We start from the raw sequence: 26,943 nt of genomic DNA, 5'->3' as shown, positions 1-26,943 counted from the left end.
CAATTGTGGTTTTCTAAGACAGAGGTCTTGATCAGTGCATTATTCGGAAGGGGAGCTCAAAATATTAAGAAAAAATGGGTAATAATGTTATTGCTACACTAATGTGTGTCATACTGGTTTTACAAATCTGGCGTAAGAATTCATGTATCACCTTCACTCCCTCCCGAAATACACCAATTCTCTGACACTCGTTTCGTAAAATCAGTACGACTCAAAGGCTCGTATAATAATCTGTATTTACGTCATAAGTGCCTCTCAGATATACAAGCCATATTGTGATGAGCCAGTTTTGGATGTTTTTCATATTTCTCAATTTTGTAAAAATGAAAAACCTTTTGCATTTTGGCTGATGGAAAACATTATTTTGTTTGTTTTGTGAAGAGAAAGTTCAAAACAACCCTGTCAATATTTAGAATGTTTTTAACTTGCCATCTTACACTTTGCATATTGACATAAAAAATTAAGCCGGTCTGACCTTGATTTGCTCTAGAGAATTAACCTTCAAATTACGTACACATTTCACACCTTACACTTCATGTTAATTTAATAAGCCTGAAGAATCTTATGATTACCGGTAATTAATTATCGAAGGATGATAAAAGTATTTATTATTTTGCTCTGATTTAGCATGGAGCACATTGGTAAGTGTAAAGGTTTAGCCCATACCTGTGATCTTGCTGCCGCCATCCAGTCTGGGTTTGTCCCATTTCAGCTCCACGAAGCTTCGGCCGATGTGGGCGGGGGATGGCACGCCTGGCACCGATGGTTTTGCTGGAGGGAGAGTAGGAGGAGTTTGATATAAATGAATGTGGGTAGAGGAGATGTCTTGACTTATGAAATGTCTAGCATTCAATGTCAAGGATGTGTTTGTTTATTTGTTTGTTGTTTTATTTGTCTGGACCCTACAAATAAGTGGATAATGTAATGAGCAATCTTAAGCCATTGAGGCATGATTACATGCATTCCACTAAGTCTTGGGGCATGACCACCCAATCCATTAGGCGCATCAGTTCTAACATGGCAACTCTATGGGTGTTATAAGACATGTGTAGCCTAGTGGTTAAAGCGTTGGCTCGTCACGCCGAAGACCCAGGTTCGATTCCCGACATGGGTACAATGTGTAAAGCCCATTTCTGGTGTCCCCCGCCGTTATATTGCTGGAATATTGCTAAAAGCGGTGTAAAATCAAACTCACTCACTCACATTTGAACAAAGAGAGAAAGAGAGATGTGCTGAGGAGTTGGTATATACTATCTGAAACATCATTGGACATGAATGGAAGGGAGGTGGATTACTGTATGTGTCTCCAGTGAAGAGCAGGTATACACTCTCTGAAACATCCCAGGGCGTATGTGGCTATGTAGGCTACTGTGTGTGTCTACTGCGTGTGTCTACTGCGTGTGTCTACTGCGTGTGTCTTCTGCATGTGACTCCACGTCTACTCACTGTATTTGGGTTTGACCAAGACGGGTCCAGTCGAACTGCTGGGTTCGCCGAGGCCGGCGCTGTTCTTGGCCCTGACACGGAACTCCAGCTCCCCATCCTTCTTCAAGCCCTCCACTGGGGACACAACCATTGACATCAACATCAACATCAACATACACATCAACATCATCTACAGCAACATCAACATCATCTGCAACATCAACATCAACGTCAACAGCAATTTGAACATCTAGTTCCAGCCTTGTTGTCACTCACTAGGAAATATGACAATCAACAATAAGTCATCGATGGAAAATTGATCATTCAGACAAGAAAAGATTATTCAATTGTACAACCCTGCCCTGCCCTGCCCTGCCCTGCCCTGCCCTGCCCTGCCCTGCCCTGCCCTGCCATCATCAGTACAATCCTGTGTCATCAGTACAATCCTGCCCTGCCCTTCCTCATCAGTACAATCCTGTGTCATCAGTACAATCCTGACCTGCACTTCCTCATCAGTACAATCCTGTGTCATCAGTACAATCCTGACCTGCACTTCCTCATCAGTACAATCCTGTGTCATCAGTACAATCCTGCCCTGCCCTTCCTCATCAGTACAATCCTGTGTCATCAGTACAATCCTGCCCTGCCCTTCCTCATCAGTACAATCCTGCCCTGCCCTTCCTCATCAGTACAATCCTGTGTCATCAGTACAATCCTGCCCTGCCCTTCCTCATCAGTACAATCTTGTGTCATCAGTACAATCCTGCCCTGCCCTTCCTCATCAGTACAATCCTGTGTCATCAGTACAATCCTGCCCTGCCCTTCCTCATCAGTACAATCCTGTGTCATCAGTACAATCCTGCCCTGCCCTTCCTCATCAGTACAACCCTGCCCTGCCCTGCCCTGCCCTGCCCTGTGAACTCACGTGTTGTGGTTGTTTCCTTGATGGGAGCTTCATTGTAGGTCTTCCATCGGCCACTGCTAGGCTCCTTGTATTCAATAACGAAGCCCTGGATCTTCTTGCCGCCGTCGTTCTTGGGACGAGCCCAGGACAGTGTCACGCTGCCGTCATCAACATCCAGCACCTCTGGGGTAGACGGGGCGTCGGGCGCGGCTGGAGATGATACACATAACAATGAAACTACTTTCCTACCTGATGGAAGGTGATGTTGTTTGAACTTTACAGTATTATTGACCAATTTTTTAATACTGCTACATACATGTATAATTGACTTATATATAGTGCCTGATTACCATTTCAAAACTGTTAAGGCTTCTTAAAACTCAAAATTTCAATATTTTACTTCAACATGATGGTCTTAACCAGATAAATTGTTAGATAGTCCTTAGGTGTTAAACCACTGCCTAGGTACTGGATACAGCTAGACAATCTTTATACGAGGCTAAAAAAAATAATTGCTTGGTTCTCAGGCACCGCCCACATCATCATACAGTTGGCCGCATGTTCGTCCAACTGTTGTCAAATACATGTGCAGTATTCCAGTATTTTTCTCATCAAGGAATACATTTAGGTAGAGAGGCCCTTTCTCAGGTTGATTGTACACAATTGTTTGTTTGATTTCACAACTGTTTATTTGGTTACATACTAGTTTGAACTACCCCCCCCCCCCCCAAAAAAAAAAGACACTGCCCGCCCGCACTATATTTTCAAAAAACATTTCCTGAGAACCAATTATTTTATTTTAAGCAAAAGAGTTGAATAATCCACCCAACTCACTGTACAGCTGGGCGGTCGGGTAGCCTAGTGGTTAAAGCGTTCGCTCGTCACGCCGAAGACCCGGGTTCGATTCCCGACATGGGTGCAATGTGTGAAGCCCATTCCTGGTGACCCCCGCCATGATATTGCTGGAATATTGCTAAAAGCGGCGTAAAACCATACTCACTCACTCACTCACTGTACAGCTATTGGACACAGACAGACAACTTCTACACAATAATTTAGTGATTGCTCACTACTTACTGTAGGGGTACTGAGCACAGACAGACATTGTGGTCTCCAGCGGTTCACTGATGCCATGTTCGTTCTCGGCTGACACACGGAAATTGTACTCATGGCCCTCAGTGAGACCCATCACCTCGTACGTGGTTCCGCGGACGAACTTGGTGACTGGCTCCCACTTGCCCGTCTTCTTGTCCTGCTTCTCCACGATGTAGTTGCTGATGGGGCTGCCGCCATCCTCCTGTTTCAGGGTAGACAGGTCACATGGAATTAGTCTTCTCTCTTTATTTAGTATTATTGTTAACTTATTCGACGTAGTAAGCGCCCCGCTCTAATAAGCTCCCACGGCATCATTTGCTAATATATTGGCTAGTGAACAATCCCAATTAGCACACCTTTCGATTGATAATGACACAAGACTTATTTGTTCATGTATAATACGCATTCAAGGGTTATATGCACCCTTAATTATGGGCAATTAAATTCTGTAAAAATACATCTGTCATTTATGAACATTTTAGGCTGTCAGCATAAACCACGAAATTGATCTTTCAACTCTGTTCTTTTCACGAAAATAATATTCTGATTAGAGCCCCCTTTTTCTAATTTTGAGAGCGCCCTGGATGCTTATTAAGTCGAATAGAGTACAATCTATTACTTTCTTATCTTTAGCTTAAATTTAGGGTGTTTAAGATAGCATCCTTAACAATAAGCATAAATAAGAAAAGTAAATTTTCAATTTGCCACACAAAGCAGACAGCCTTTTTTGTTTATTTATTTTAATTTTAAGCTTATTAACAAACACATCATCTACTTGTTATGTTACTTCTTATAGTGATCACTTACCATCTGTGTGAACTAAATTGAGAAACAAATGACCTGAGAACTAAATTGAGAAACAAATGACCTGAGAACTACATTGAGAAAAAAAATGACCTGTGAACTAACTTCACATGGTTGATTCAACTGACCATCTATGTAAATATTGGTAAAAGATCATAATTAATTTCTGACCTAAAAATGAAACGATACAGGTATAATGAAATTTTATATGAAATGAAAACTCAAATTTGTCAGTCATCACTCACCTTTGGTGGGGACCATTTCAGAATACAGGAGTCAGGTGTGACTTCCGACACATCGAGGGGTCCCTCTGGCTTGCATGGGGCATCTGAGGAAAAAGGGCAGTTTTAGAACATAGCATCTTCACTCAAGACATCCAGTCAGTTTTGTGTGTGGTTCATCAATGTCAGCAATGTGGCAACCATGTCAAAGCAGTACGGCTGGGACGGGTAACTCGGGTACTTGGGCGGAGTTGGTACCGAGTAGGACCCGGTTACCCACAGGACTACCCAGACCTGTGGTTAGTCACGTGATATATTGTTTAATGACAAAAATTATCTAGAGCTCTATGGTTACAGTACAAGTCACTAATGTTCGCATTTCTTTCTGACTAAGCACCCATTCCTTCTGATTTTTCATATGTTTGAATAAAGATAAAACTTTAGTCAGCTTCACTGTATGCAAGACCAGATCATTTTATATGTGTATCTAAATACATTTTGTCAAACTATTCACAATCGGACATTTTGTACCCATCTCTTGAGACCTACAGCGGGTACCCGGGTAGGGTCGGGTACTAGGTGAGTGGGTACCCAGGTAGTTATTTTGGACTAGTCCCAGCCTACAAAGCAGGAAACAAAGCAGGATAAATTTTGCCAGTTCCAGAATCAAACCTAGGCCTTAGGCTGAATGAGCAAACACACTATCTACTGGGCCAGCCTACCAACCGTACGCATTAAAAGAACACCCAATTCTGGTATCATCTTTGTACTTGTCATGTTGATGTTACTCTGAATACAGAAACATACCAGTTTCTGATTTGAATAAACTTTCGGGACAAGAAAAATTTATACAAATATATGCCAATGTTTAGGGTCCTAGGGTCTCTGGGTTTTTCTGCTATAATATTTGAATTAGGGAACCTCATTAAGTTAACTTTTACATCAGGCCATGACAAGAATCTCCTTACTTTTTAATCGAGAACTGTGTCAACATATTTTTCAAGCGTAGTCTGGAATGGAAGTCGCCAGGTTGAAACGCTTGTCGTAAAGCTCGAGAAAGCTGCTTTCTAATTGGCTGATGTATACTTCTTGTTATTCATTTCAGTGGTCAGTCAAAGTTTGTGAAAGTTCGTTCAGACGTGACCCGTAATGGGATATCCTCAGAACTTTGTTTCGTGGCAGTGAGAACTTAGATCTGATTTGAATGAGATTGTTTTTTTTCTGCTATAATATTTGAATCAAGAAATCTCATTAAATTGTAACTTTTAACATCAGGTCATGACAAGAATCTCCTTATTTTTAAGGCTAATTTTCGGGACTGTTTGTGATGAAAGGAACCCCAAGCTTACCGAACACTGTCACGTTGAGTGAGATGGAGTCGCTGCCCTTCTCATTGGTCAACAGCACCGTGTATTTGCCCGTGTCTCCCTTCTCAGCCTTCTTGTTCAGCAACAAGATCTCTGTAGGATCATTCCTGAACTTAATGCGATCTGTCTCATGGACTGTGAGACCTCCCTGCAACATACATCATCATCATCATCATCATCATCATCATCATCATCATCATCATTTAAGCCTAGGTATACTGTTTATTACTTTATTTCAAACATGACAGTGGTCATCATTCCACTGTTTGAAAGTATAAAAAAGATAAAGAAATAAAGAAAACAAATGGTGTATTTTATTTCCCTTTCATTTATAGACTGTATTCAGTGTTAGGACAGGCAATTTTTTCTTGTTTTACATATGAGACTGCCATGATATTTGTTAAAGTGAAAATGTAATAAAATGCTGTCTTTTAATTAAAAGCAGTCAAATGAAATAAAACACATTCTTCTTTCGAGTTTTTAATCAAGTATCTTTTTCATGCATCAATCATCAACATGAATTCAGAAAAAGTTATTAAGTTGCTTGTATAATTGATGAATTTTTTCAATTTTGATATTTATACCATATCTTCAGTCAATCTCAGTCAATTTTTTAAACATTCTTTCCCCCTGAATCTTTACAAAAATATATAATCAGGAATATATTTGGCGCAATGATCAGGCGACCTAGATGATGTGTCCAGTGTGGGAACTGACCTGAGTCCAGGCTGCTGTAGGAATAGGTCTGCCATTGAACGGAATGGATATCTTGAATGGTTCTCCAACCTTGGCCACAATATCACGGATTCCGAAGTCTCGGTTAATCTTTGGCGCCACTGGAAACAGAATCACAATATATAATTTGACACATTTTCATCACAGGCAGAGGGAACACACCACATAAAGGCTTGGAAGGAAGGAAGAGTGATGGAGTCTTTTAGCATTTAGTCAAGCAATGTAATGGCTGAGTCACCAAAATTGGGCTTTTAAGCATTAAACTGTGTTGGAAATTGAACTTAGACTTTGGGATAATGTACAAAACCTTAAATTGCAAGGCTACTGAAGTTAACACAATCTCATTAAAATCAGACCTTAGTTCTTGCTACCACTAAATAAAGACGTGAGGACATCCCAGTAGGGGTCACGTCAGAACGACCTTTCATCCGACCAATCAGAGCGTCGCTTACCAGATTATGAAAGTGACAGTCCGAATGTGATTTCTAATCATGCATCCTCGAAAACCTTAACACGGGTATTCCGAATGATCTATTACCCATTCCAGAATGTTCTTTTGTTCAGGTTTCATATTTGTAATCGAGAATTTGTCAAAATATGTTTCGAAACATAGTCGTCAATTTGAAATTAAAGCCGTAAAGCACGAGAAAGTTGCCTTCTGATTGGTCATTCCATTGGTCGGTCAAAGTTCGAGTGAGGTCGGCCTGACGTGACACATAATGGGATGTCCTCAGATCTTTGTTTAGAGGTAGCCAGGACTAAGATCTGATTTGAATGAGATTGAAGTTAACACTACCATGAGTTCAACTAAACTGCCGGGCAAAAGAAAGTATACACCCATTTTTTATGCTGGTTAAAAAAAAATTAAATAAGAAATGGTTATTCGATGGTGATATATTTGATACGGGTATCATAGCTGCGTTTTGGATCAGACTTATTTTGGACCAGTGTTTATTGCACTTATTGCAAGATTATTGCACTTATATAGCGACGTGCATGCACGTGTGTGTGTGTGTGTGTGTGTGGATGCTTGTACTAGTCCGGACTGATTTATAGTGCTAGCTCACTGAGATACCATGCCGCAGTTTAACATGAATACCCCACTCAGACACAGTATGCTGACTCCGAGCCGACCAGTCCTTGTTTTAGTCCCTTAATGCCGAGCGCCAGACTGGGTAACAACAAGTACCATCTTTAAACATCTTTTGGCAAGACGCGGCCGGGGATCAAACCCCACACCTTCCGTTCTCTGGGCGGACGCTCTACCACTTGACCAAGTAATGTTTTGACAATGTTTGACATTTTTTGGTCAAATCCAATTTCTTTTGGGCCGGCAGTTTATGAACTTTGTGGCGATCAACTGAGCATATCATGAACACTGTGTGGACTTTTATTCTACAGAAGCCTCATCTCTACAGCAAGTGATGATGCTGACGCACCTGGGGGTGGCTGAGCCTTGATGGAGTCGGAACACTCGCTGTGTTCACCGGGTCCGGCGGCGTTGACGGCACACACACGGAACTCGTAGTCCTTGCCTTCCTGAAGACCCTTCACGGTGTACTCTGTGTCACCGATGTCTGACACATTGGCCCTGCGCAACACAACACCAACAGTTAGTGTCAATCTTCTCACTCTCTCAGAATCATCAGTTACAAAATACAGGCTAAGTCACAGCATTATTTAACACGACGGTTATAGGACATATCTAATCATACTGACTTCTTTTTTCAAAGTAAAAAATTGGCATGATAAACAATAAACCCTATGGACAATGTTGGACCATAAGTTCATTCCACAAAAGATTTATTAAAGGATTTTTTTTAGATAAAACAAATCCTATTGACAATGTTGAATTTTTATTGTTGTAAATAAGTGATCTTAGCGCTAAATCTGTCATAGGTCCCATGCCTTAACATAGACTTAGGACCCTAAGATCAGACTGTGTAGTGAGTCTCTGGTATATCAAGTAGGCCATTAAGTGCTTACTCCATGTGCTGCATAACCCCGAAACAAACCTACATGATATGATTTGTAGCATCACTGGGTTTTTCTACACTGTCCAGGGTGTCGTTGCATAAAACAACCTTAGCGCTACGACTGTCGTAAGTCTATGTTAAGGAATGGGAGTAACAATCACCTTAGCGCTAAGATCGTACAACGGCACCCTGGTAGTTATCACACTGTGTACAGAAAGGGATTCAGTTGTAACACAGTTATATCATGTGCTACTTTAGGTCTGCCAGCCTTTGGGTATATCTCAATGACTTCCTTTTATTTTTCTCTTGATTGTACCAAAGAAAATATTTGTGGTATATATGCTGCAATGTGATTATTTGTCCTGGGTGAATTAATTTATAAGTTCTAAGCCATATATCCATACCCTAAGGGTAATATATAACTACAACAGTTTTGTCTGTATAGCAACTGAGTCATGTGACTGTCCATCGGCGCCACTTACTTGGTCCACTTGTTGTCTCCCTTCTCTCTCTTCTCCACCTGGTATCCCAGGATCTCGGCACCACCATCTCTCTTGGGTGGGTTCCAGGACAGAGTGATGGAGTCCTCGGTGGTTCCAATACTCTTGGGGGAGCTGGGGGCACTGGGGGGATCTGTGAATATATTGACAACAATGAGGTACAAATCTAGATAAACTTGTTCCTTTGATGAAATCAAAGATCAATACAAACATTGTTTCCGTATAGATCCTAATACCATTGTGAAGTCAAGATCCTTATACCATTGCTTGACAACGGTATAAGGATCTATACCGAAATGTCTCTTTACAGATATTAAAGAAGTTATCCATAAATTATGATTACTTTGCTATAAATTCTCTTTTAAGAAAAACATTTGATCATTAAAAAAAACCTTCTTACCATATGGCAGCTTGGATAGAATAGCTTCCTCTGTCTCGAGTGGTTCGCTGACGCCCTGGGTGTTCTCTGCCATGATGCGGAACTCGTACTTCTCCCCGGGCTCCAGGTTCCGGACGGTGCACTTAGGGCTGGACACAAAGCTGCTGACCTTCTGCCATCGGTTGCTGCCGGCCTTGCGCTTCTCCACGATGTAGTTGGCGATTGGCTCACCACCAGTGTCAACAGGTGCTTGCCAGTTCAAGGTCATTGATTCACCATCCACGTCTGATGCAGTGATCGGTCCCTTTGGAGGCTTGGGTTTGTCTGAAGCAAATATAGAACATGAAGGCTAAATCTGTTGTCCTAAATTCAAATTGGACTTAAAAAAATATATGAATTGGTTCTCAGGCAATGACCTTTGAAAATATAGTGTGGGCGACAGTGTTTCTTTTTTGGTGGGGGCGGCTTGTTCAAACTTGTACGTAACCAAATAAACAGTTGTGTACCATCAACCTGGTAAATGGCCTCCCTACATAATCATGCATACAAACTCCCATTGCTGCCATGACCATAACAAGAGATGCGCATAAAGCAGTGTGCATGTAAAGGGAAGTAACTGCGTGCTATATTGGATCACATTTTTTTTAACTATTAAGGATTTTTACATTTTAAAAAAAATGGAAATAAAAATGAAAAGTGAGGCAGACTTTATGATGATCCGGGCCGTGCCTTAGGACCAAAACTATTATTTATTTTTAGCCTTAGCAACATGACGTGGAAATTCTGATGCAAAGAAAGGGTTCCATCATTGAGAAATGATCTTTCATCTCTGTCAGCTTGTATTATCTACTTACCGAGGACGTTGACATTGAGATGCACAGTCTCTGATCCAGATGGGTTCTTCAAGGTCAGAGAGTATTGGCCAGCATCTTCACGCTTTGACTTAGCAACAGCCAAAACAGCAACATCTTCTCCAAGCTAAAAGGTCGGAACAAACATGTTAAACGTTGTGACCATATGTATGAAAATCTAGCCATTTGTGACCATAAAGTGTATCAATTTTGTCTACAAGTATGGCTAGCATATTAGTTCGAGAGTGCTTCTTGACTAAGTGCCTCTTAACTAAATGCTTCTTGTCTAAGTGCTTCGTAACTAAGTGCTTCTTAACTAAGTGCTTCGTAATTACGTGCTTCGTAACTAAGTGCTTCTATTGGGTGATGTTAGATGCAGACAATTACATCATAAACTGTTACACTTCTGTCTATATCATCGCTTCACTAAAGCTTGTCAGTTTTATCACACATTATGTCTATTCATAAGAACTAACTAGTGTCAGCTCTTACATTGTTAAATAAAGGTCTACCATCATCACACACTATATATCCGAGATTTCACACCTACAAATAGGTCTATTGTGATTCTATGATTATATTTCAATATTGCACACACATCTACAATTAAATATCGCCACAAAATAACATTCATAGTCCTGCATTCCGAGTTTGACTACCGTAGTCACTGTATTAAGCACCTGTTCCAATAAGCGTTTTACTTGTGTTCCCCTTTTTGTCAATCTAAGTGCCCAGGTCGCTTAATTGGTGAATACAGTAGTCTAACTGATATACCTACATAAATACAGAAAAAGGAGAGACAGAGAGAGAGAGAGAGAGAGAGAGAGAGAGAGAGAGAGAGAGAGAGAGAGAGAGAGAATGTTGTTTCATGTCAATCAGCAATATTTCAGCTCAATTACATCACCATGGAAACAGTCTGAAGCTGACAAACGAGTGGATGACAGCGTGAGCACCAATCAATATTGTAGAGGTCTGATGACACGCCTGGTGCCAATGTCGTATGTTATTACAGAATGGGTAACTTCTACAGACACAGGATACTGTATCGCTGTGTTAGTAATGTGACACACTGATACCACACTACATAACATGAAACAGAGGATAAACTAGGCTCCCACTTGTCTACACAACATCAGTATAGAACAATGTTAGTGTTAGATGATGGAGAGAATGTCATCATCAACTGTGATACACATCATTATTACAATATCTGGTATGTAACCAAGACAACAAGGCCAGATCATTTAATTTCTTGTGCAGTTTTATCAGACAATTTGCCAACAGGCAGGAAGTGAAACAGGCAAAATCAATCAAAAAAATCCTGGAGGGAAATTACCTAAATTACTCTTGAGGTAAAAATTCTCGAAATGCTCACTGAACAATGTATCAATTAAAGTCTTATCTTGTCAATTGGAGTTTGTGAGTGAGTGAGTTTAACGCCGCCTTGAACAATATTCCAGTTAATTCACAGCATGTCCGCTAAATGTAGGAGGAAAGCCCGAAGTGATGCAGGTCTCAGACATTTACCACTTCGGTGAAAATCACTGGCATGGTGCTAACAAACCTAGAAACATAATCGAGGAGAACCGTGATTGTCAGCACAGCACCATACCCGTGCTCGTGGATTTCACCAAAGTGGTAAACGTCTGAGACCTGCATCACTTAGGACTTTCCTCCCACATTAAGCTGACGTGCCGTGTTATAACTGGAATACTGTTAAAAGCGTCGTTAAACTCAACTCACTCACTCACTCACTCACTACAAACTAAATAGGTCTGGCCTTATTAACAACAATCATAAAAGTTTTTCTAAATATTTTTTGTTAGTCAAAAGAGAACAATATATTCTAAAGTGTGAATCATATAGATCAAAATTAATTTGAACTGCCGGACAACAGAAAATATACAGTTGAAAATTGGATTCGCCCAAAAAAATACTTCTGCTACCAAAGCGTTACTAGGCTGAAACACTGCAAAGGTGAAAACTTAACCCGTTGTGAGGTACACATTGATATGACGCATGTAACATCGCCTAGGATACCCATATCAAATACATCACCATCAAACATGGGGGTATACTTTCTTTAGCCCGACAGTTTATTTGAAAAAAATACAAAAGGCATAACAGTAACATTTTTTGTCTTAGTTACAAACATTCTCAGTAGCATACACTGTAAGAGTAACATGTCTAATACCTAGTTCACAATGACAGTGAAAACTGTACAAAAAGGGTTAGTCACAAAGTGATTCGGACAATGGAAAAAAAAGAGACTTGAACACATGGCCTGAGTTTACTGAGCTTGTGAGGACTTATCCAGATTTTCCCAGGGACCAAATTTTGGCCACAGATTTTGCAAAAAATCATCAATAATTTTCAGTTCCAAATTCACTATTTTCAAATACACCATCATTAAACTTTAAATTATGAATTTTAATACACAGAATGAAAAATGAAATTTTAAATTTTTTATCAACAAACCAAGAGCATAACCAATGTCATATTTGAGATAACAGTTTCTTAGTAAAGTACAGATTCTCGTACTTCTCGTACAAACAAAGTATGTTTTCCAAATAAGACACAAAAATAAATTCTTGGATAGAGCCTTCCTTGTCCACTCAGTTGAAAGTATGAGATGTTAATGAGACAGATGATGTTCATTAAACACCAGGTGTTGGATCTAGCTACTCATCGAACGTATACGGAGGAAACTCATCCGAGGCTGTACAACTGACCTTGTGCCCTTTACCATCTAGAATCTAGACACATGCAAAACAAAGTGCTCTCAGTACTGCAGGAAGGGTGATTGTTTGTTTGTTTGTTTGTTTGTTGTTTAACGCCACACTCAGCAACATTCCAGCTATATGATGGCGGTCTGTAAATAATCGAGTCTGGACCAGACAATCCCGTGATTGACATCATGAGCATCGATTCACGCAATTGGGAAACGATGACATGCATCAACTAAGTCAGTGAGCCTGACCATTCGATCCCGTCAGTCGCATCTTACGACAAGCATAGTTGCTTTTTACAGCTTAGTAAATTTTCAAAGATGGTGACTGTCTGACTAAAAACAATATTAGAAAAAAGGACCTTATGGGTTCTAGGATACAATTGTGCTATGATGTCATAAAGAAAGATGTTTGATGTAAACTTCCTTCTGTAAAAATCTCCACGCGTGGGGATTGTACAAAACTATCTCTTTTTTCAATCGTTAGTTTGTAATGTAAGAAAAACCTTTTTTTAAAAACATTTCAGTATACATTCAGCTACTTTCAATTATTCAGACATTATATCTAAAAACTGCAATCAGTATATAAATAGTTATAACTCTGAAAATGGGACTTTGCAGAAAGTGTTTGATGCCATGTATCTAAGAAATAAATATGAATTGACTCTTAAGAATTCTCATTTTGTGATCCTAAGATACTGTATCTGCCAATTAGGTCCCTTTTCTCCTAGTTGGTCATATTTGGTGACTGTATGACTAAAAACAATATTTGGAGATTCCAAGTGCTGGGGACAGTACTATTGGCCTACACTAAGACTTTCTAGACTGCTACAGATGTTCTACAAACAAAACCACGTATACACACCAACTATATCCTACATATAACTCGTACAGCACATTTACACCAGTAAAACATTCATTGAACACAGAATGAATCTACCGGTATGCATTTCATATATTTACTAGTGGTCTTCAAGTTCTGCAATAAAGTTATCTCCCTTGGATTTAACAAATGACCCTCACCTTGAATGTAGTTCTAGCAGATTCCTCCACCTCATCATCCCCCAGCTTCCATGTAGATTTGGGTTTGGGTGTGGCTACGAAGGGGATCTTGATCTGGAATTCTTGTCCCGCCTTGACCGTGATGTCCCTCACGCCAGTCATATCCATCTTGGGCTTCTCTGCAGACCAAGATTGTTTGATCATGAGCAGCAAGCACAATTTATTGAAGCATACATTCAACATATGATCCTGAAGAAGCCCAAATCATACTCCACTATATTTTATTTACTATATAATTTCTGATGGTAAGAAAGTACATGTATAACAAAATTGAAATATTCTATTTTACAAACTGAATCATAACTGCCCTCTATTAAACCATTATGATGTCTTGCTGTTTTTCTTGCAGTTGATTCTGAGCTAGGAATACACTGGCCATTCTGAACATGGATTTTAAACAAGTAAAACTGATGCAACTATAAGTCATAATGTAAACTTATTTTACAAACTGAATCATAACTGCCCTCTATTAAACCATTATGATGTCTTGCTGTTTTTCTTGCAGTTGATTCTGAGCTAGGAATACACTGGCCATTCTGAACATGGATTTTAAACAAGTAAAACTGATGCAACTATAAGTCATAATGTAAACTTATAGAGAAATAATATCTCAACCATCAGGGCTCATTCTGGAATCAACATTTTCCCTAGATTCTCCACTGCTAAATCTAAGTAAAATAACAAGGCTGTACCTGGTTGATCTTCAACCTTGAGCACATTTGTCGGCCTGCTGGGTTCTCCAGGTCCGGCTGCATTCTCGGCCCGGATACGGAATGAGTATTCATCACCCTCCTTCAGATTACCCACAGTTCCCTGTGTGACGCTAGCGGGAAGAGTCAGACACTCCGTCCAATCATCTTCTCCCTTCTTCTTCCTCTCAACAATGTACCCTGTGATCTTGCTGCCGCCATCACTGGTTGGCTTGTTCCAGGACAGTCCCACGGAGTTCTTGGTGATCTTGTCCACGTTGGGCTGAGTTGGAGAACCGGCAGGGACTGGGGGAGGACATTTGCAGACAGTGAGTGAGGGTTTGTCATGCTGTTAAAAATATCTTATAATCTGGTGATTATGGACAAGAAAATAGTGTCAATACACTGTGCCCAGTTGAGAACTGAACATTTGGTTTCAATGGGATGTGTGAACACCAGTGAGCTACCTCATCAATTGGACATTTAAAGATAACAAAATTGTGTATATATCTTTGTTGTTTTATACAGCAATTTGTGTGAGGGATAATCCGTAATGAATTATTAGGGACTGGTATTTTATTATGGGTATGGGGATGGGGTGGTGAGATTGGTCTTAAGACTGTATCACATTTTGCTTGCCCCCAAACCAACCCCCATCATCGTTGTAAAGTTTCATGTCTCCACTACATGCATGTAACATGTTTCTGTGACCCCGCCCCGACTCTATATTAAATGACCAGTCATAATATAAGTTCAAATTTATCATTTTTGTATTTGAAAAAATAGAACAGTATATATTTTGATCAAAATGTAAGTGACAGGCGGACATGAGATTTGGAATCTACTGATAAGGGTGAGGGGACTATGATGGCTGGAATGACCTCTTTGTGTTTATACACAGTGGGAGCTTGCTTCTGCTGCCTGTCTCCCAACCCCAAGCATCTCCCCACTGTCTGCTGTTAGTCTTGCTCCTTGTATTGAATGATAAGTCCATGGGTGTAAAGTTGTTCAATCTAGATAATCGGTCAGTCTGAGGATGCAAGTCTTTTATAGGACAACTTATTATTTAAAAGATTGATTGCTGCCTTAGAGACTTGTGAAAATCTATTTCTCCACAAGGCTATCTCCAAGTGAGTAAGTGTCTTGGATTTAACACCCCTCCTACGAGTTTTTATCTCACCACCCTTGTTTCTCTTCAAGACCAGTGTCTGTTCACTTACAGATAGGATCCCGGACGGTATGAGGAGGTGTAGACTTGCTGGGTTTGCCTGGGCCGGCCTCATTGACAGCCATCACCCTGAACTCCACATCATTGCCCTCCTTCAGATTGAGCACAGTGAAGGAAGGGTCGGGGATGGGGAAGGAGCTCGCCTTGACCCAGTCGCGGCCACGCTCCTTCTTCTCAACAACGTAACCTACAAACAGAATTAGGTCAATAACCACACTGCAAATATATCATGCCAATTGAATATGTGTTGACTGGAGGCCTCCTTCCCAGATAGCCAATGTCGAGCCAAAGCCATCACTTATGTCGGGCCAATGTTGGCCATCATTGTTGGGCCAACGTTATTTTGACCGTCGGCCCAAGATTGAACAAATAATGTTGGGACAAAATAATGTTTGACCAAACATTGGGCCAACAATATTTAGCCAAGGTTGCCCAAATGTTGGGCTGCTGGTCAAAATAACGTTGGCCCAACGTTAGATTAACGTCTGTTTTATTCCTTGATTATCAGGTACAGATATATCTAGAATCTGCTATATTCAATGTGTAACCTTATTCTTAACCATCCGTAGACATTGAAAATTTACAAGAATTCCCACAATTCAACTACATATGTAGAGTTGGGTTAAACACCGCCTTAAACAGTATTCCAATTTTGTCATGGCTTGTCGATTAAATGTGGGAGTAAGCTTGAAGTGATGCAGGTCTCAGACATTTACCACTTTGCTGAAATAAGCACAAGTATCATGCTGACAAACCTAGAAACATAATCAGGGCGAACAGGAATTTTAACCCATGATCATAGGTTCCTGGCATGCCCAAGGGACACAACTCTAATTGCAGCACCTGAGACAACTAGGCCACCTGTGACCCTACATATTCCGTATGAAAGTTCTCATATATTGATATCAATATTGATATTGATTTTTGGTTTGATGCTTGTCCCGGAATAAAACACAGGTCCCAGGTCATCGGTTTCCTGACCTGTGATTGGGTTGCCACCATCAGCCAGTGGAGGCTTCCATTCCAGTGTGCAGGAGAACTTGTCGTACTTGGCGATAGCAAGGTCTCTGGGAGCATCAGGAGCGTCTGCAGAAGCAATTAAAAAATTATTTGTGGAAAAAAATCCAATTAGTTCAACAAAAATTGTTTGATAGGCATTTCTTAGAAGTTGACGGATTACAAAGTAGACAGAATTTATGGATAACGTCTTTATTATACTATTTTAGCAATGTCTCAATATAGAACCCTTATAACAGTGTCAAAAAAATCTAAGAACTTTATCAGATTGTGTCTACTTTGTTAAATGTCTCTAATGTAAAGCAAGAATCACTGACTTTACTGTTCTATAGTCATTGAGTCGCTAACTTGCATATTTATAGAAGCTAAGGGCAGGTCAAGGTTTTATTATGTATCAAGTGATGCTAGTTTGTATTTATCTGAAAATATGAAGTAATATTTATACAAAATGTCAAGGCCAGAGAATAATCAGTTTGGTTGTTTGCCTATACAGATTACCTATTCCATATCCTTGCAACCAGATTAAGCTTCTTATTGCTTTTTCTTTCTCAAAATATTAATGGACATGCAGAATTTGTTTGAGGTTAGAAATATTTCTTACCAAATGGATTCTTGGCAAGAACCTTGTTTCCGATGAGAGGTTCTCCAGTGCCATAGATGTTCTCGGCCTTGACACGGAACTGGTATGTCTTTCCCTCCTTCAATCCCTTGACCAGGTGTGATGTTCCAGTGGGCAGTCCGGGGACCTTCTCCCACAGAGTGCTGCCCTCTTCACACTTCTCGATGATGTACCCTGGGGATGGAAGGGGGAGTGAATAAAAAAGTGAACTAAAAAAGTGGCAAATACGGTTACAAGATGAGGAATCAAGAGAGGGACAGATTTAAGAACCTACATTCAGTGTTTGTTTGTTTGTTTGTTTATTTGTTTGTTGTTTAATGCTGCACTCAGCATTATTCCACCTATATGATGGCGCTCTGTAAATAATCATGTCTGGACCAGACAATCCAGTGATTGATATTGTGAGCAATCATCCAGTATCATCACAAAGAGTATATGCATCTATAGATTATACTGGTCTTCCATAAATGTAAGCAATGTTCAACATGGAAACGCATCTCAAACAGTTACTATTTCTGTCTTATATTACTTGACATATCATCTAGAACATTTTGTGTGAGTTAGTCAATATAGTTTTTCCTGAAAAGATATATTCTGATCCCAGGTCCTCCACCCACCTGTGACCTCGGCGCCTCCGTTGTCAGTGGGCGGCTTCCACTTGAGTCTGCAGGTCTCGGCAGTGACCTCAGCAACGTCCAGTGGTCCATCGGGAGCTGCTGGCTTGTCCAGCACAACAACGTTGACGTCCGCGCAGTCCTCGCCATGGGCGTTCTTCACCTTGATGGTGTACTTGCCTGTGTCACCACGCACGGAACGAGGAATGTTCAGCTTGGCCTCAGTCTCAGTGTTGGTCTTTCTTGCCTGCAAGGGGAATCATAAGGTGATTGTGTGAGTAGAAAGGTATTGATTCAGAGGTATGGATTCAGAGGTACTGATTCAGAGGTATTGATTCAGAGGTATGGATTCAGAGGTACTGATTCAGAGGTATTGATTCAGAGGTATTGATTTAAAGGTACTGATTCAGAGGTATTGATTCAGAGGTATTGATTCAGAGGTATTGATTCAGAGGTATGGATTCAGAGGTACTGATTCAGAGGTATTGTTTCAGAGGTATCGATTCAGAGGTACTGATTCAGAGGTACTGATAGAGGGATATTGATTCATAGGTACTGATTCAGAGGTACTGATTGAGGGATATTGATTCATAGGTACTGATTCAGAGGTATTGATTCAGGGATATTGATTCAGAGGTATTTATTCAGAGGTATTGATTCAGGGATATTGATTCAAAGGTACTGATTCAGAGGTATTAATTCAGAGGTACTGATTCAGAATGATTGATATTGGGTAGCGAACCATTGAGTTTATCATTGATGTGCTGTGAAACTAAGTTCAAGGACACTATCCAAAATTTTCCTAAATTCTTTAAATAATCAACTGATATGAACATTTTAGTTTGAAAGCATAAAGTTCATTATTAACTCTGCAACAAAGTATCATGACATCACTGCCTCACTGCAGCCTCAGCACATATTGTCACATGAGCAACTTAAAGTTTGCAACCCTTCACCAAACAGTAAAATAACCAGACAATCAAATTAGTCAAGACAAACTATGCCTTGAAACAGGTCCTGCATGGATACTTACTCTATCTCCAACAGGCTTTCCATTCTGGAGCCATTCCACAGTTGGGGCGGGAGCTCCCAAGATTCCCAGCGCTATGTCCAGAGGTTCTCCGGCACGGACACGGATCTCCTTGGCTCCGAACAGATTGTCCAGGCTCACCTTGGGTGCCTCTGTAAGGATGAGGTATATTTCAAATAATATATCATTGTGTAGTGGCACCAACATGTTGAGGAATTAACAGCATGAATTTCAAGTATCATCATTTAGACCTACATTCAAGAATGGCTACAACTTTGAAGCTGAAAATGTTGGCCAAGAACATTAAACCTTGAAAAACCCATAATCTACACAGAATACTACTTCATCTAGGACCCGTGAAGATCCGGTGTAGAATAGGTCTTCAGCAACCGTAAAAGGCGACTAAGTTTGTCATATGAGGCGACTAACTGGAACTGGTGGTCAGGCTTGCTGACTTGGTTCAAGCATGTCATCGATCCCAATTGCGTGGATCTATTCTCATGATATCAATCACTGGATTGTCTGGTCCAGACTTGATTATTTACAGACCACCGTCATATAGCTGGAATATTGCTGAGTGCAGCGTTAAACAACAAACCAACCAACCAACTTCATCTAGGGATGTTGCAAAGATTATCAGATTATTACTGAATATTCTTGAAGTTTGACTACACTTGATGGTTAGAGTGAGAAAGGTTATGTTTTGGCGTTATTCTCATCGTACACCAGCATCTGACACCAAGGTTCACTTCTTAGACCCATTTGGGAATAAAACCGAGATATTTAGCTTGATGAGCAAATACCTTACCCACAAGGCTTCTCCATCACACTTAGGTTACTGGGATAAACATTGGGACTAAACATATGGCAGAATTAAGCACATGTCATTGATATCTCCTGCTCTGAACCTGATTGTTATGGTACTAACCCTTGGTAGGCTTGGCAATGGCTGGCTTAGAGGCGTGGCTTGGTTCAGATGATCCAGCCTCGTTGTTGGCGATGACGCGGTACTCATACTCCTTGCCCTCAGACACCTTGTCGTCTTTGTAGGTGTTGCCCTGGAACCAAACAAATATATCCATTGATGTTCTAGTTCCTTGAGGGCATAGTAAGGTCAAGTTTATTTAACGACATGCACTTGACAACGTGACAAAAAGGTAATCCCTTGGGAACTGGAAGGCGGGTATAAAACTAATTCACTACTTCACAACCGCAAACATGGCGGTTATCAACATGATGCCAACTACAACAAATATAAAAATGACTGTGCCCCTTGTAGTATGCCCAAAATAGAAGGGCAAGTCCAACTGGAGTTATCTTCCTTTAATGTAGGTAACACCAAAACATTTACAGAGGAATTACCTCCCCTTGACCAGGTTAAAAAACAAAAAATGGGATTATTTTCCCCTCAGATATATGCATTGGTGTATTAGTTCCAGGACAAAACCACCTTCACATCACATGGGCCAGTAAATCACATATATATTATGTAGATCTTCATAGTTATGAATGTCTGTGTTGCTTCATTTTTTAGGGAAAAGCTCAAGGTCGTGGCATCTTTAAAATAACTGTCAGCAAGTGATTTCATCAAGACTGAACCTTGTCAGCAATGTTTCAGTTATTCCATTGCAATGTAGGATCATTTGCGGTAATAGTATCATGATAAAGAGTAGATGGACGATACAGGTCTTCTATAAATGTAAAAACTGTTCACCTTGGAAACATATCTGAAGCAGGATAAATAGTGATAGTACCTAAGTGATAGTTCCTACTTTATGAAGCTAACTATCTTCCTGCGTCAAGTGTGTTAACTGTCTATAAAAGTCCAGTTTCCACCCTTGCCGAACTGGGCTGGAATTCATGAGTTACATTTTGGCTGAACTAACAAGTCTATGCATAGTCCAATCAAAATTGCAAGGATGACTGTGGGATGACTCCATGCCTTGCTACGTATAATATTCAACCACACTATTCCGATTTCCAGATGAGATATGCGGTAGAGTTACAGCCTTGTTCTGCTGAACGTGGAGCCCAGGTCACACATACCTCCACTGGAGCCTTGTTGATTTTGACCCAGCGGCCAGACTTGGGGTCTTTCCTCTCGATGTCGTAGCTGGTGACAGGGGCGCCACCATCGTCCTCTGGGGGGTCCCACTTCATTTCGATGCGGTTGCGGTCAGTGTCGGTGATCTGGGGCTGACCAGGAGGTAGAGGTTCATCTGGAAGTGAGGTGAGGTTAGGGGAGTTTAAATGGGGTTTAACATTATTATTATTATTAAAGATTATTTCACCAATATACAAGTGCAAGCATGGGTGTGTGGCTGCTTATAATATACTTAGATACGATGCCAAAGTGGACACCCCACTCAAACATATTACACTGAGTTTGAGCTGACCAATCAGTTTTATCTCCTAAATGATGAGCACCAGGCAAGGTAACAACATGTACCAAAGGCAAGGTAACAACATGTACCATCTCCTAATGTTGTTTGTACATGACACAGCGTGGAGATTGAACAACAACCTTCATCTTGGAAGATGCTTCATCCATCACTTCTGGACAAATTTGGGCTAATGGACACAAAATTTCATGACAATAATTATTTTTCAGATAAAGACCCAAACATCTAATTACATACCAAATGGATTCTTGGCTGTGACTGGATCCTCTGTTTCTAGGGGTTCAGACTCTCCATTGCGGTTCTCGGCAATGACACGGAACTTGTATTCATGGCCCTCTTGAAGTTTTGGCACCACACATTTCTTGCCAACTGCATCTGCAACCTTCTCCCATTTGCCCTTCTTCATGTCAAACTTCTCCACACGGTAATTGCTGCACAGAAAAAACAATTAATAGATACATTTATAGTTTTTTTGCTGTTTAACGCTACACTCAACAATAATTCAGATATATTACAGCGGTCTGTAAATAATAAGTCTGGACCAGACAATCCAGTGATTGACATCATGAGCATTAATCTTTTCAGCTGGGATATGATGACATACATCAACCAAGTCAGCGATGGGTTGATAGAAATGTCATATAGTTCTTTTTTTAATTCTTGACAAAAGTTCTTTTGACTCACGTGATGTCATTGCCCCCGTCATCTGGAGGAGGTTTCCAGGTCAAGGTCGCACTGTCCTTGGTTACGTCCTTGACAGCCAGTGGACCAGAAGGTCGAGAGGGTGGACCTGTGTAGCAGAACAGTACATGCATATATCCTGGACTCATTTATTATGAAAGTGGGTTTTATTGAAAAAAAATTAATTGTGCCTGACAATTCTTGAAAAAAATAAGAATGTTTCAGACCATTGAAAAACAAAAAACATTTGCCTGTCACAAAAATTACATTGTTGCACGGTGTTTTTCTAAAAACAAAATGCAGGCCATAGTTTTATATAAAAAAGCAGCAAAAATAGCTAATCTCGATACAAAATCCCAGAATATCAAATGGTCAGTCCCTAAGTTGCCATGCTTGATATCAATCAGTAGTCGGGTTGACTTAAGAGTTGTCACCCCTAGGTGAAGGTCACCACTCACCTAGGACAACAACTTCCACTGTTTCTGTATCCTGGCCATGCTTGTTGGCAACAGTGATGGTATAGAGACCAGTGTGCTTCCTGATGCTCTTGTTGTTGTCGACAGTTGACTTCTTGGGCTCGTTTTTTATAGCAACCACATCCGATGGCTCTAGCGGAATCTCGGTTCCAGCCTACAAGTATCACACAACATGGTATAAACACCGCCCACACTCATGTATGATATAGTAGTGAGTAAGTATGGTTTTACGCCGCTTTTAGCAATATTCAAGCAATATCACGGCGGGGGACACCAGAAATTGGCTTCACACATTGTACCCATGTCGGGAATCGAACCCAGGTCTTCGGCGTGACGAGCGAAATCTTTAACCACTTGGCTACCCGACCGCCCCTATGATGTAGTACCATTGATTGCAAAGATACATATCAACTAATTGATATGACATTATATATTGGTCCAATGATTGAGCAATACATTTTAATCTCATAAAAAATTAGGACATTAAATAGAAACCTCTTAAGCTTGAAATGTGACAAAGACTTTTGTCAACAAAAAACACAATAAACTTATGTTTTACTGATCATGTCTATTTTATTTCTAGCCCTAAATGAAACATATTTCACTTCTTATACGATTTGATGAAAGAACAATGAAATGAATATTTAATATGTGTACATTCTCATGTATGGACGCTGAAAAAGATAAATTGTCTAGTATGTTATAGCTTAAATGTTACAGTAAACAAAAATAGTGCTGTGTGTTAATATCTGAAAAGTGTCTTGATACACGTTTCGAACATCTGATGTTAAGGAATAGCTCCCATTATAATGTTCATCCACAAAGCAGCCATAAAATCCATTAGATATTGTGAGCCATTGGTACTGATTAAGATGGAAAGATGTTTATTACAAATAAAAAATAAGTTAATTGTTTAACAAAAATAAATGATCACACAGAAACAGCAGAATCATAATCCATTGGACCTTATATGATAATGTCATTTGACAAACCATGCAATGACATAACGTTTTCGACGTAATAAGTGCCCCGCTCTAATAATTGTATTTCATGGTCTATATGTTTAACATGTTTAACTTCATGACAAGAGTCTAATCATATACCCATATCACTGTCTATAAAGCGACCCCACGTATAAGACGACCCCCCTGGATATGTTGATATTTGTGTACTTCAATTGAATATGTTGATATTTGTGTACTTCAAATGGATATGTTGATATTTGTGTACTTCAAATGGATATGTTGATATTTGTGTACTTCAAATGGATATGTTGATATCTGTGTACTTCAAATGGATATGTTGACATCTGTGTACTTCAAATGGATATGTTGATATTTGTGTACTTCAAATGGATATGTTGATATCTGTGTACTTCAAATGGATATGTTGATATCTGTGCACTTCAAATGGATATGTTGATATCTGTGTACTTCAAATGGATATGTTGACATCTGTGTACTTCAAATGGATATGTTGATATTTGTGTACTTCAAATGGATATGTTGATATCTATGTACTTCAAATGGATATGTTGATATTTGTGTACTTCAAATGGATATGTTGATATGGTTTTTCAGGTTCTACCTGCTCACAGTAATGTCTTTGTGTTGGGAAAAAAACCATCAAAACTCTGTGTATAAGATGACCCCCCGTGAAAGCCCCCTAATTCTAGGTATGAAGAACTCGCCCTATACACAGTGATATATGGTATATCTAATACATATACTTCATTGCTGACGATGCAGGGCACCTGTGGGAGGATGGTATGGACAGAGCTTGGTTAGGAAGGATATATACACTGTATTTATATCATTTTGCTAACAGGCAACTGAAGAAGGTTGAACTGAAGTTGGTCAAAGGTTCTTGTGGAAATATGAGATTTGTCAAGAAGAAAGATTCTTGAACTGAACTAAGAATATGAATCAAGAATTGGGCACGGGGAAGGTTTGCCCCAGGATGCAATGATCACAGGTTTGCCCCAGGATGCAATGATCACAGGTTTGCCCCAGGATACAATGATCACAGGTTTGCCCCAGGTTGCAATGATCACAGGTTTGCCCCAGGATGCAACGATCACAGGTTTGCCCCAGGATGCAATGATCACAGGTTTGCCCCATGATACAATGATCACAGGGTTACCCCATGATGCAATGATCACAGTTTTGGGTTTGGGTAGGTACATGTTGAAGGGGAGGGATGTTCTCATGTGGTTGTAGGTACCAGGCCAGGTTTCCTTTGCAAACTGTATCTTCTTGAGAGTTCAAGAGAGCGTAATGCTTAATGGATTTATTCTTGTGAAGGAAACAGTGGGTGATAGATGCAGTGGTTTTCATTAAGGATCAAGACAGAGCAAGAAAATTCTTGAAAAAAGGAAAAGAAAAGTCTTGAACTGAAAGAAAAGCAGTCTTGACCAAAACAGAAGAAAATGAAGAAGCATCAGTCGAGGAATTTAAAGAACAAGAAATTGGAAATGGTTGAATTTGGATGAGAAATGGATGGTCAGACAGCTGGCATCATTCTACGGTGTGCTCCTTCTGTTCAGCAGCCATATTACTGACAGAACTGCATCAGAAGAGGATGTGGAATATCCTGGATTGCTGATGCTGTTCCCAATGACAGATTCTAGAGTTTCAAAAGGGGGAGTGTGTCAATGTACTTCATAACGGTACCTCCCAGTATTGCATTGGATGATAGTAACCTAATTGTCTACAGGAACATGGAATGGACATTTCACCAGGGACCTGTTCCTCAAAGTGATCTTAGTGCTGTGTTAGTCTGTTAAAGTATAGTCGTTATTTCATCTTAGTGGAATCACTTAAAGAATAGGGCTCTGCCTACACTGGCCTCCACAAGCTGTCCATTTGAGTACATTAACCTCTGTGCAGGTTTCTGGCAAAAAAGCCATACATAGGAATAGTCTTGTCCAGAACACATACCTGGTACTACGTGTATCATAGGTCATGCAAGGTCAAGGTAATAACAAGCAATGGTATGCCCAGCAACCCCTTACACTTTGTCAGATGCTTCAGAGCAGATACTAGATTTTTTAAGCTTTAATTTAGTTTCTTAATTTCATAAATCCACTCATTTAGTGAGTGAGTGAGTGAGTATGGTTTTACGCTGCTTTTAGCAGTATTCCAGCAATATCATGGCGGGGGACACCAGAAATGGGCTTCACATATTGTACCCATGTCAGGAATCGAACCCGGGTCTTCAGCGTTATGAGCGAACGCTTTAACCACTAGGCTACCCGACTGCCTCCACTCATTGACAATTGTGCAATTATATATCATATTTTTTTCATTCTTATGTGTCCAAACCAAAATCTGTAAAAATTATTTTTCAAGTAGATTAGTATGTGTTAGAAGCTTCTTAACCACAAGCCTGTGTTTTTCGAAAGAATTTATACATTGATTTAATTAGTTGTTACCTCATTAGTATCTGCACCAAAATGTCATAAAAGTGGAAATAAGAAGTTGCTATCCATACCATAGATTGTTATTACCGGAACCTACATGAACTTCTAAAATTCAAAGACTTTATAGTCTGGGGCTATACAATTCATTTTGCCAAGGTCCCAATCTTCATGTAGCTGTTTCAAGGCTTAAAACAAGAAGATTCTGTTTAAAATAAATATTTCAAAATTAAGACTTCATGCTACAGTTGTGGAGGTTATTGACATCCAACCTCTCCAGCTTGTGGCAAGAGGTGATATGCAAGGTGGGATGATGGGGGGGGTGGGGTGATGAGGGTGGGGTGATGAGCAGGGTGGTGATGTAGGGTGAGTGAGGGGGAGTCGTGGAGGCAAGTTACTCACAGAACCAGGAGGTCCCATCTGAAAGTTTACAGATTGCTCAAGACAGTAAGACCGAGCCAGAGACTGGCTGGAGATGAGGTTAGAAAGACAAGAACCGATTGTAGACAGGTAAAGTGTGTAGACCTACACTGTCACATACATGACAAGTTGATGTATTTGAAAAGCATACAAAAATAATTTGGATAATCAAAATTTGTATGGATATGAAAATCATATTTCCCTGAAAAGCCTTAAAGGACAATTCAAGGTCACTCTCTGATCCATGACATTTGTCATCACATGACATCTGCCGCTTCTATGAAATCAGTTGGGCTCATGTT

At 40.1% G+C, this 26,943-nt stretch overlaps 1 protein-coding gene across 11 annotated transcripts in view; it reads right to left on the bottom strand.

The window, feature by feature from the left end:
- The window catches only part of LOC139466765 (twitchin-like), a 180,273-nt gene that overhangs the window by 44,870 nt on the left and 108,460 nt on the right, over window positions 1-26,943 (bottom strand). For 8 of the 11 annotated variants that reach the window (XM_071248441.1, XM_071248436.1, XM_071248433.1 and 5 more), the window contains 25 exons: window positions 26,624-26,641; window positions 22,786-22,957; window positions 22,331-22,436; window positions 21,884-22,077; window positions 21,291-21,463; window positions 20,173-20,302; window positions 19,248-19,396; window positions 18,218-18,461; window positions 17,583-17,774; window positions 16,946-17,050; window positions 15,957-16,151; window positions 14,740-15,042; window positions 14,009-14,166; window positions 12,990-13,013; window positions 10,261-10,384; window positions 9,428-9,730; window positions 9,010-9,160; window positions 7,991-8,142; window positions 6,534-6,652; window positions 5,799-5,964; window positions 4,474-4,556; window positions 3,407-3,626; window positions 2,351-2,539; window positions 1,447-1,560; window positions 667-771 (listed from right to left, as the gene is read on the bottom strand). In XM_071248441.1, coding sequence (XP_071104542.1) covers window positions 667-771; window positions 1,447-1,560; window positions 2,351-2,539; window positions 3,407-3,626; window positions 4,474-4,556; window positions 5,799-5,964; window positions 6,534-6,652; window positions 7,991-8,142; window positions 9,010-9,160; window positions 9,428-9,730; window positions 10,261-10,384; window positions 12,990-13,013; window positions 14,009-14,166; window positions 14,740-15,042; window positions 15,957-16,151; window positions 16,946-17,050; window positions 17,583-17,774; window positions 18,218-18,461; window positions 19,248-19,396; window positions 20,173-20,302; window positions 21,291-21,463; window positions 21,884-22,077; window positions 22,331-22,436; window positions 22,786-22,957; window positions 26,624-26,641 — 3,889 coding nt within the window. The remainder of the gene's footprint in view (window positions 1-666; window positions 772-1,446; window positions 1,561-2,350; window positions 2,540-3,406; window positions 3,627-4,473; window positions 4,557-5,798; window positions 5,965-6,533; window positions 6,653-7,990; window positions 8,143-9,009; window positions 9,161-9,427; window positions 9,731-10,260; window positions 10,385-12,989; window positions 13,014-14,008; window positions 14,167-14,739; window positions 15,043-15,956; window positions 16,152-16,945; window positions 17,051-17,582; window positions 17,775-18,217; window positions 18,462-19,247; window positions 19,397-20,172; window positions 20,303-21,290; window positions 21,464-21,883; window positions 22,078-22,330; window positions 22,437-22,785; window positions 22,958-26,623; window positions 26,642-26,943) is intronic. The other 3 variants (XM_071248430.1, XM_071248434.1, XM_071248431.1) reach the window with 2 other exon arrangements.

This window comes from Haliotis cracherodii, unplaced genomic scaffold (genome assembly GCF_022045235.1).
Source record: "Haliotis cracherodii isolate W230 unplaced genomic scaffold, xgHalCrac1.p SCAF_19, whole genome shotgun sequence".
Lineage (NCBI taxonomy): Eukaryota > Metazoa > Mollusca > Gastropoda > Lepetellida > Haliotidae > Haliotis > Haliotis cracherodii.
The sequence above is the reverse complement of the archived record's forward strand: the minus strand, read 5'-3'. Positions and strand labels throughout refer to the sequence as shown.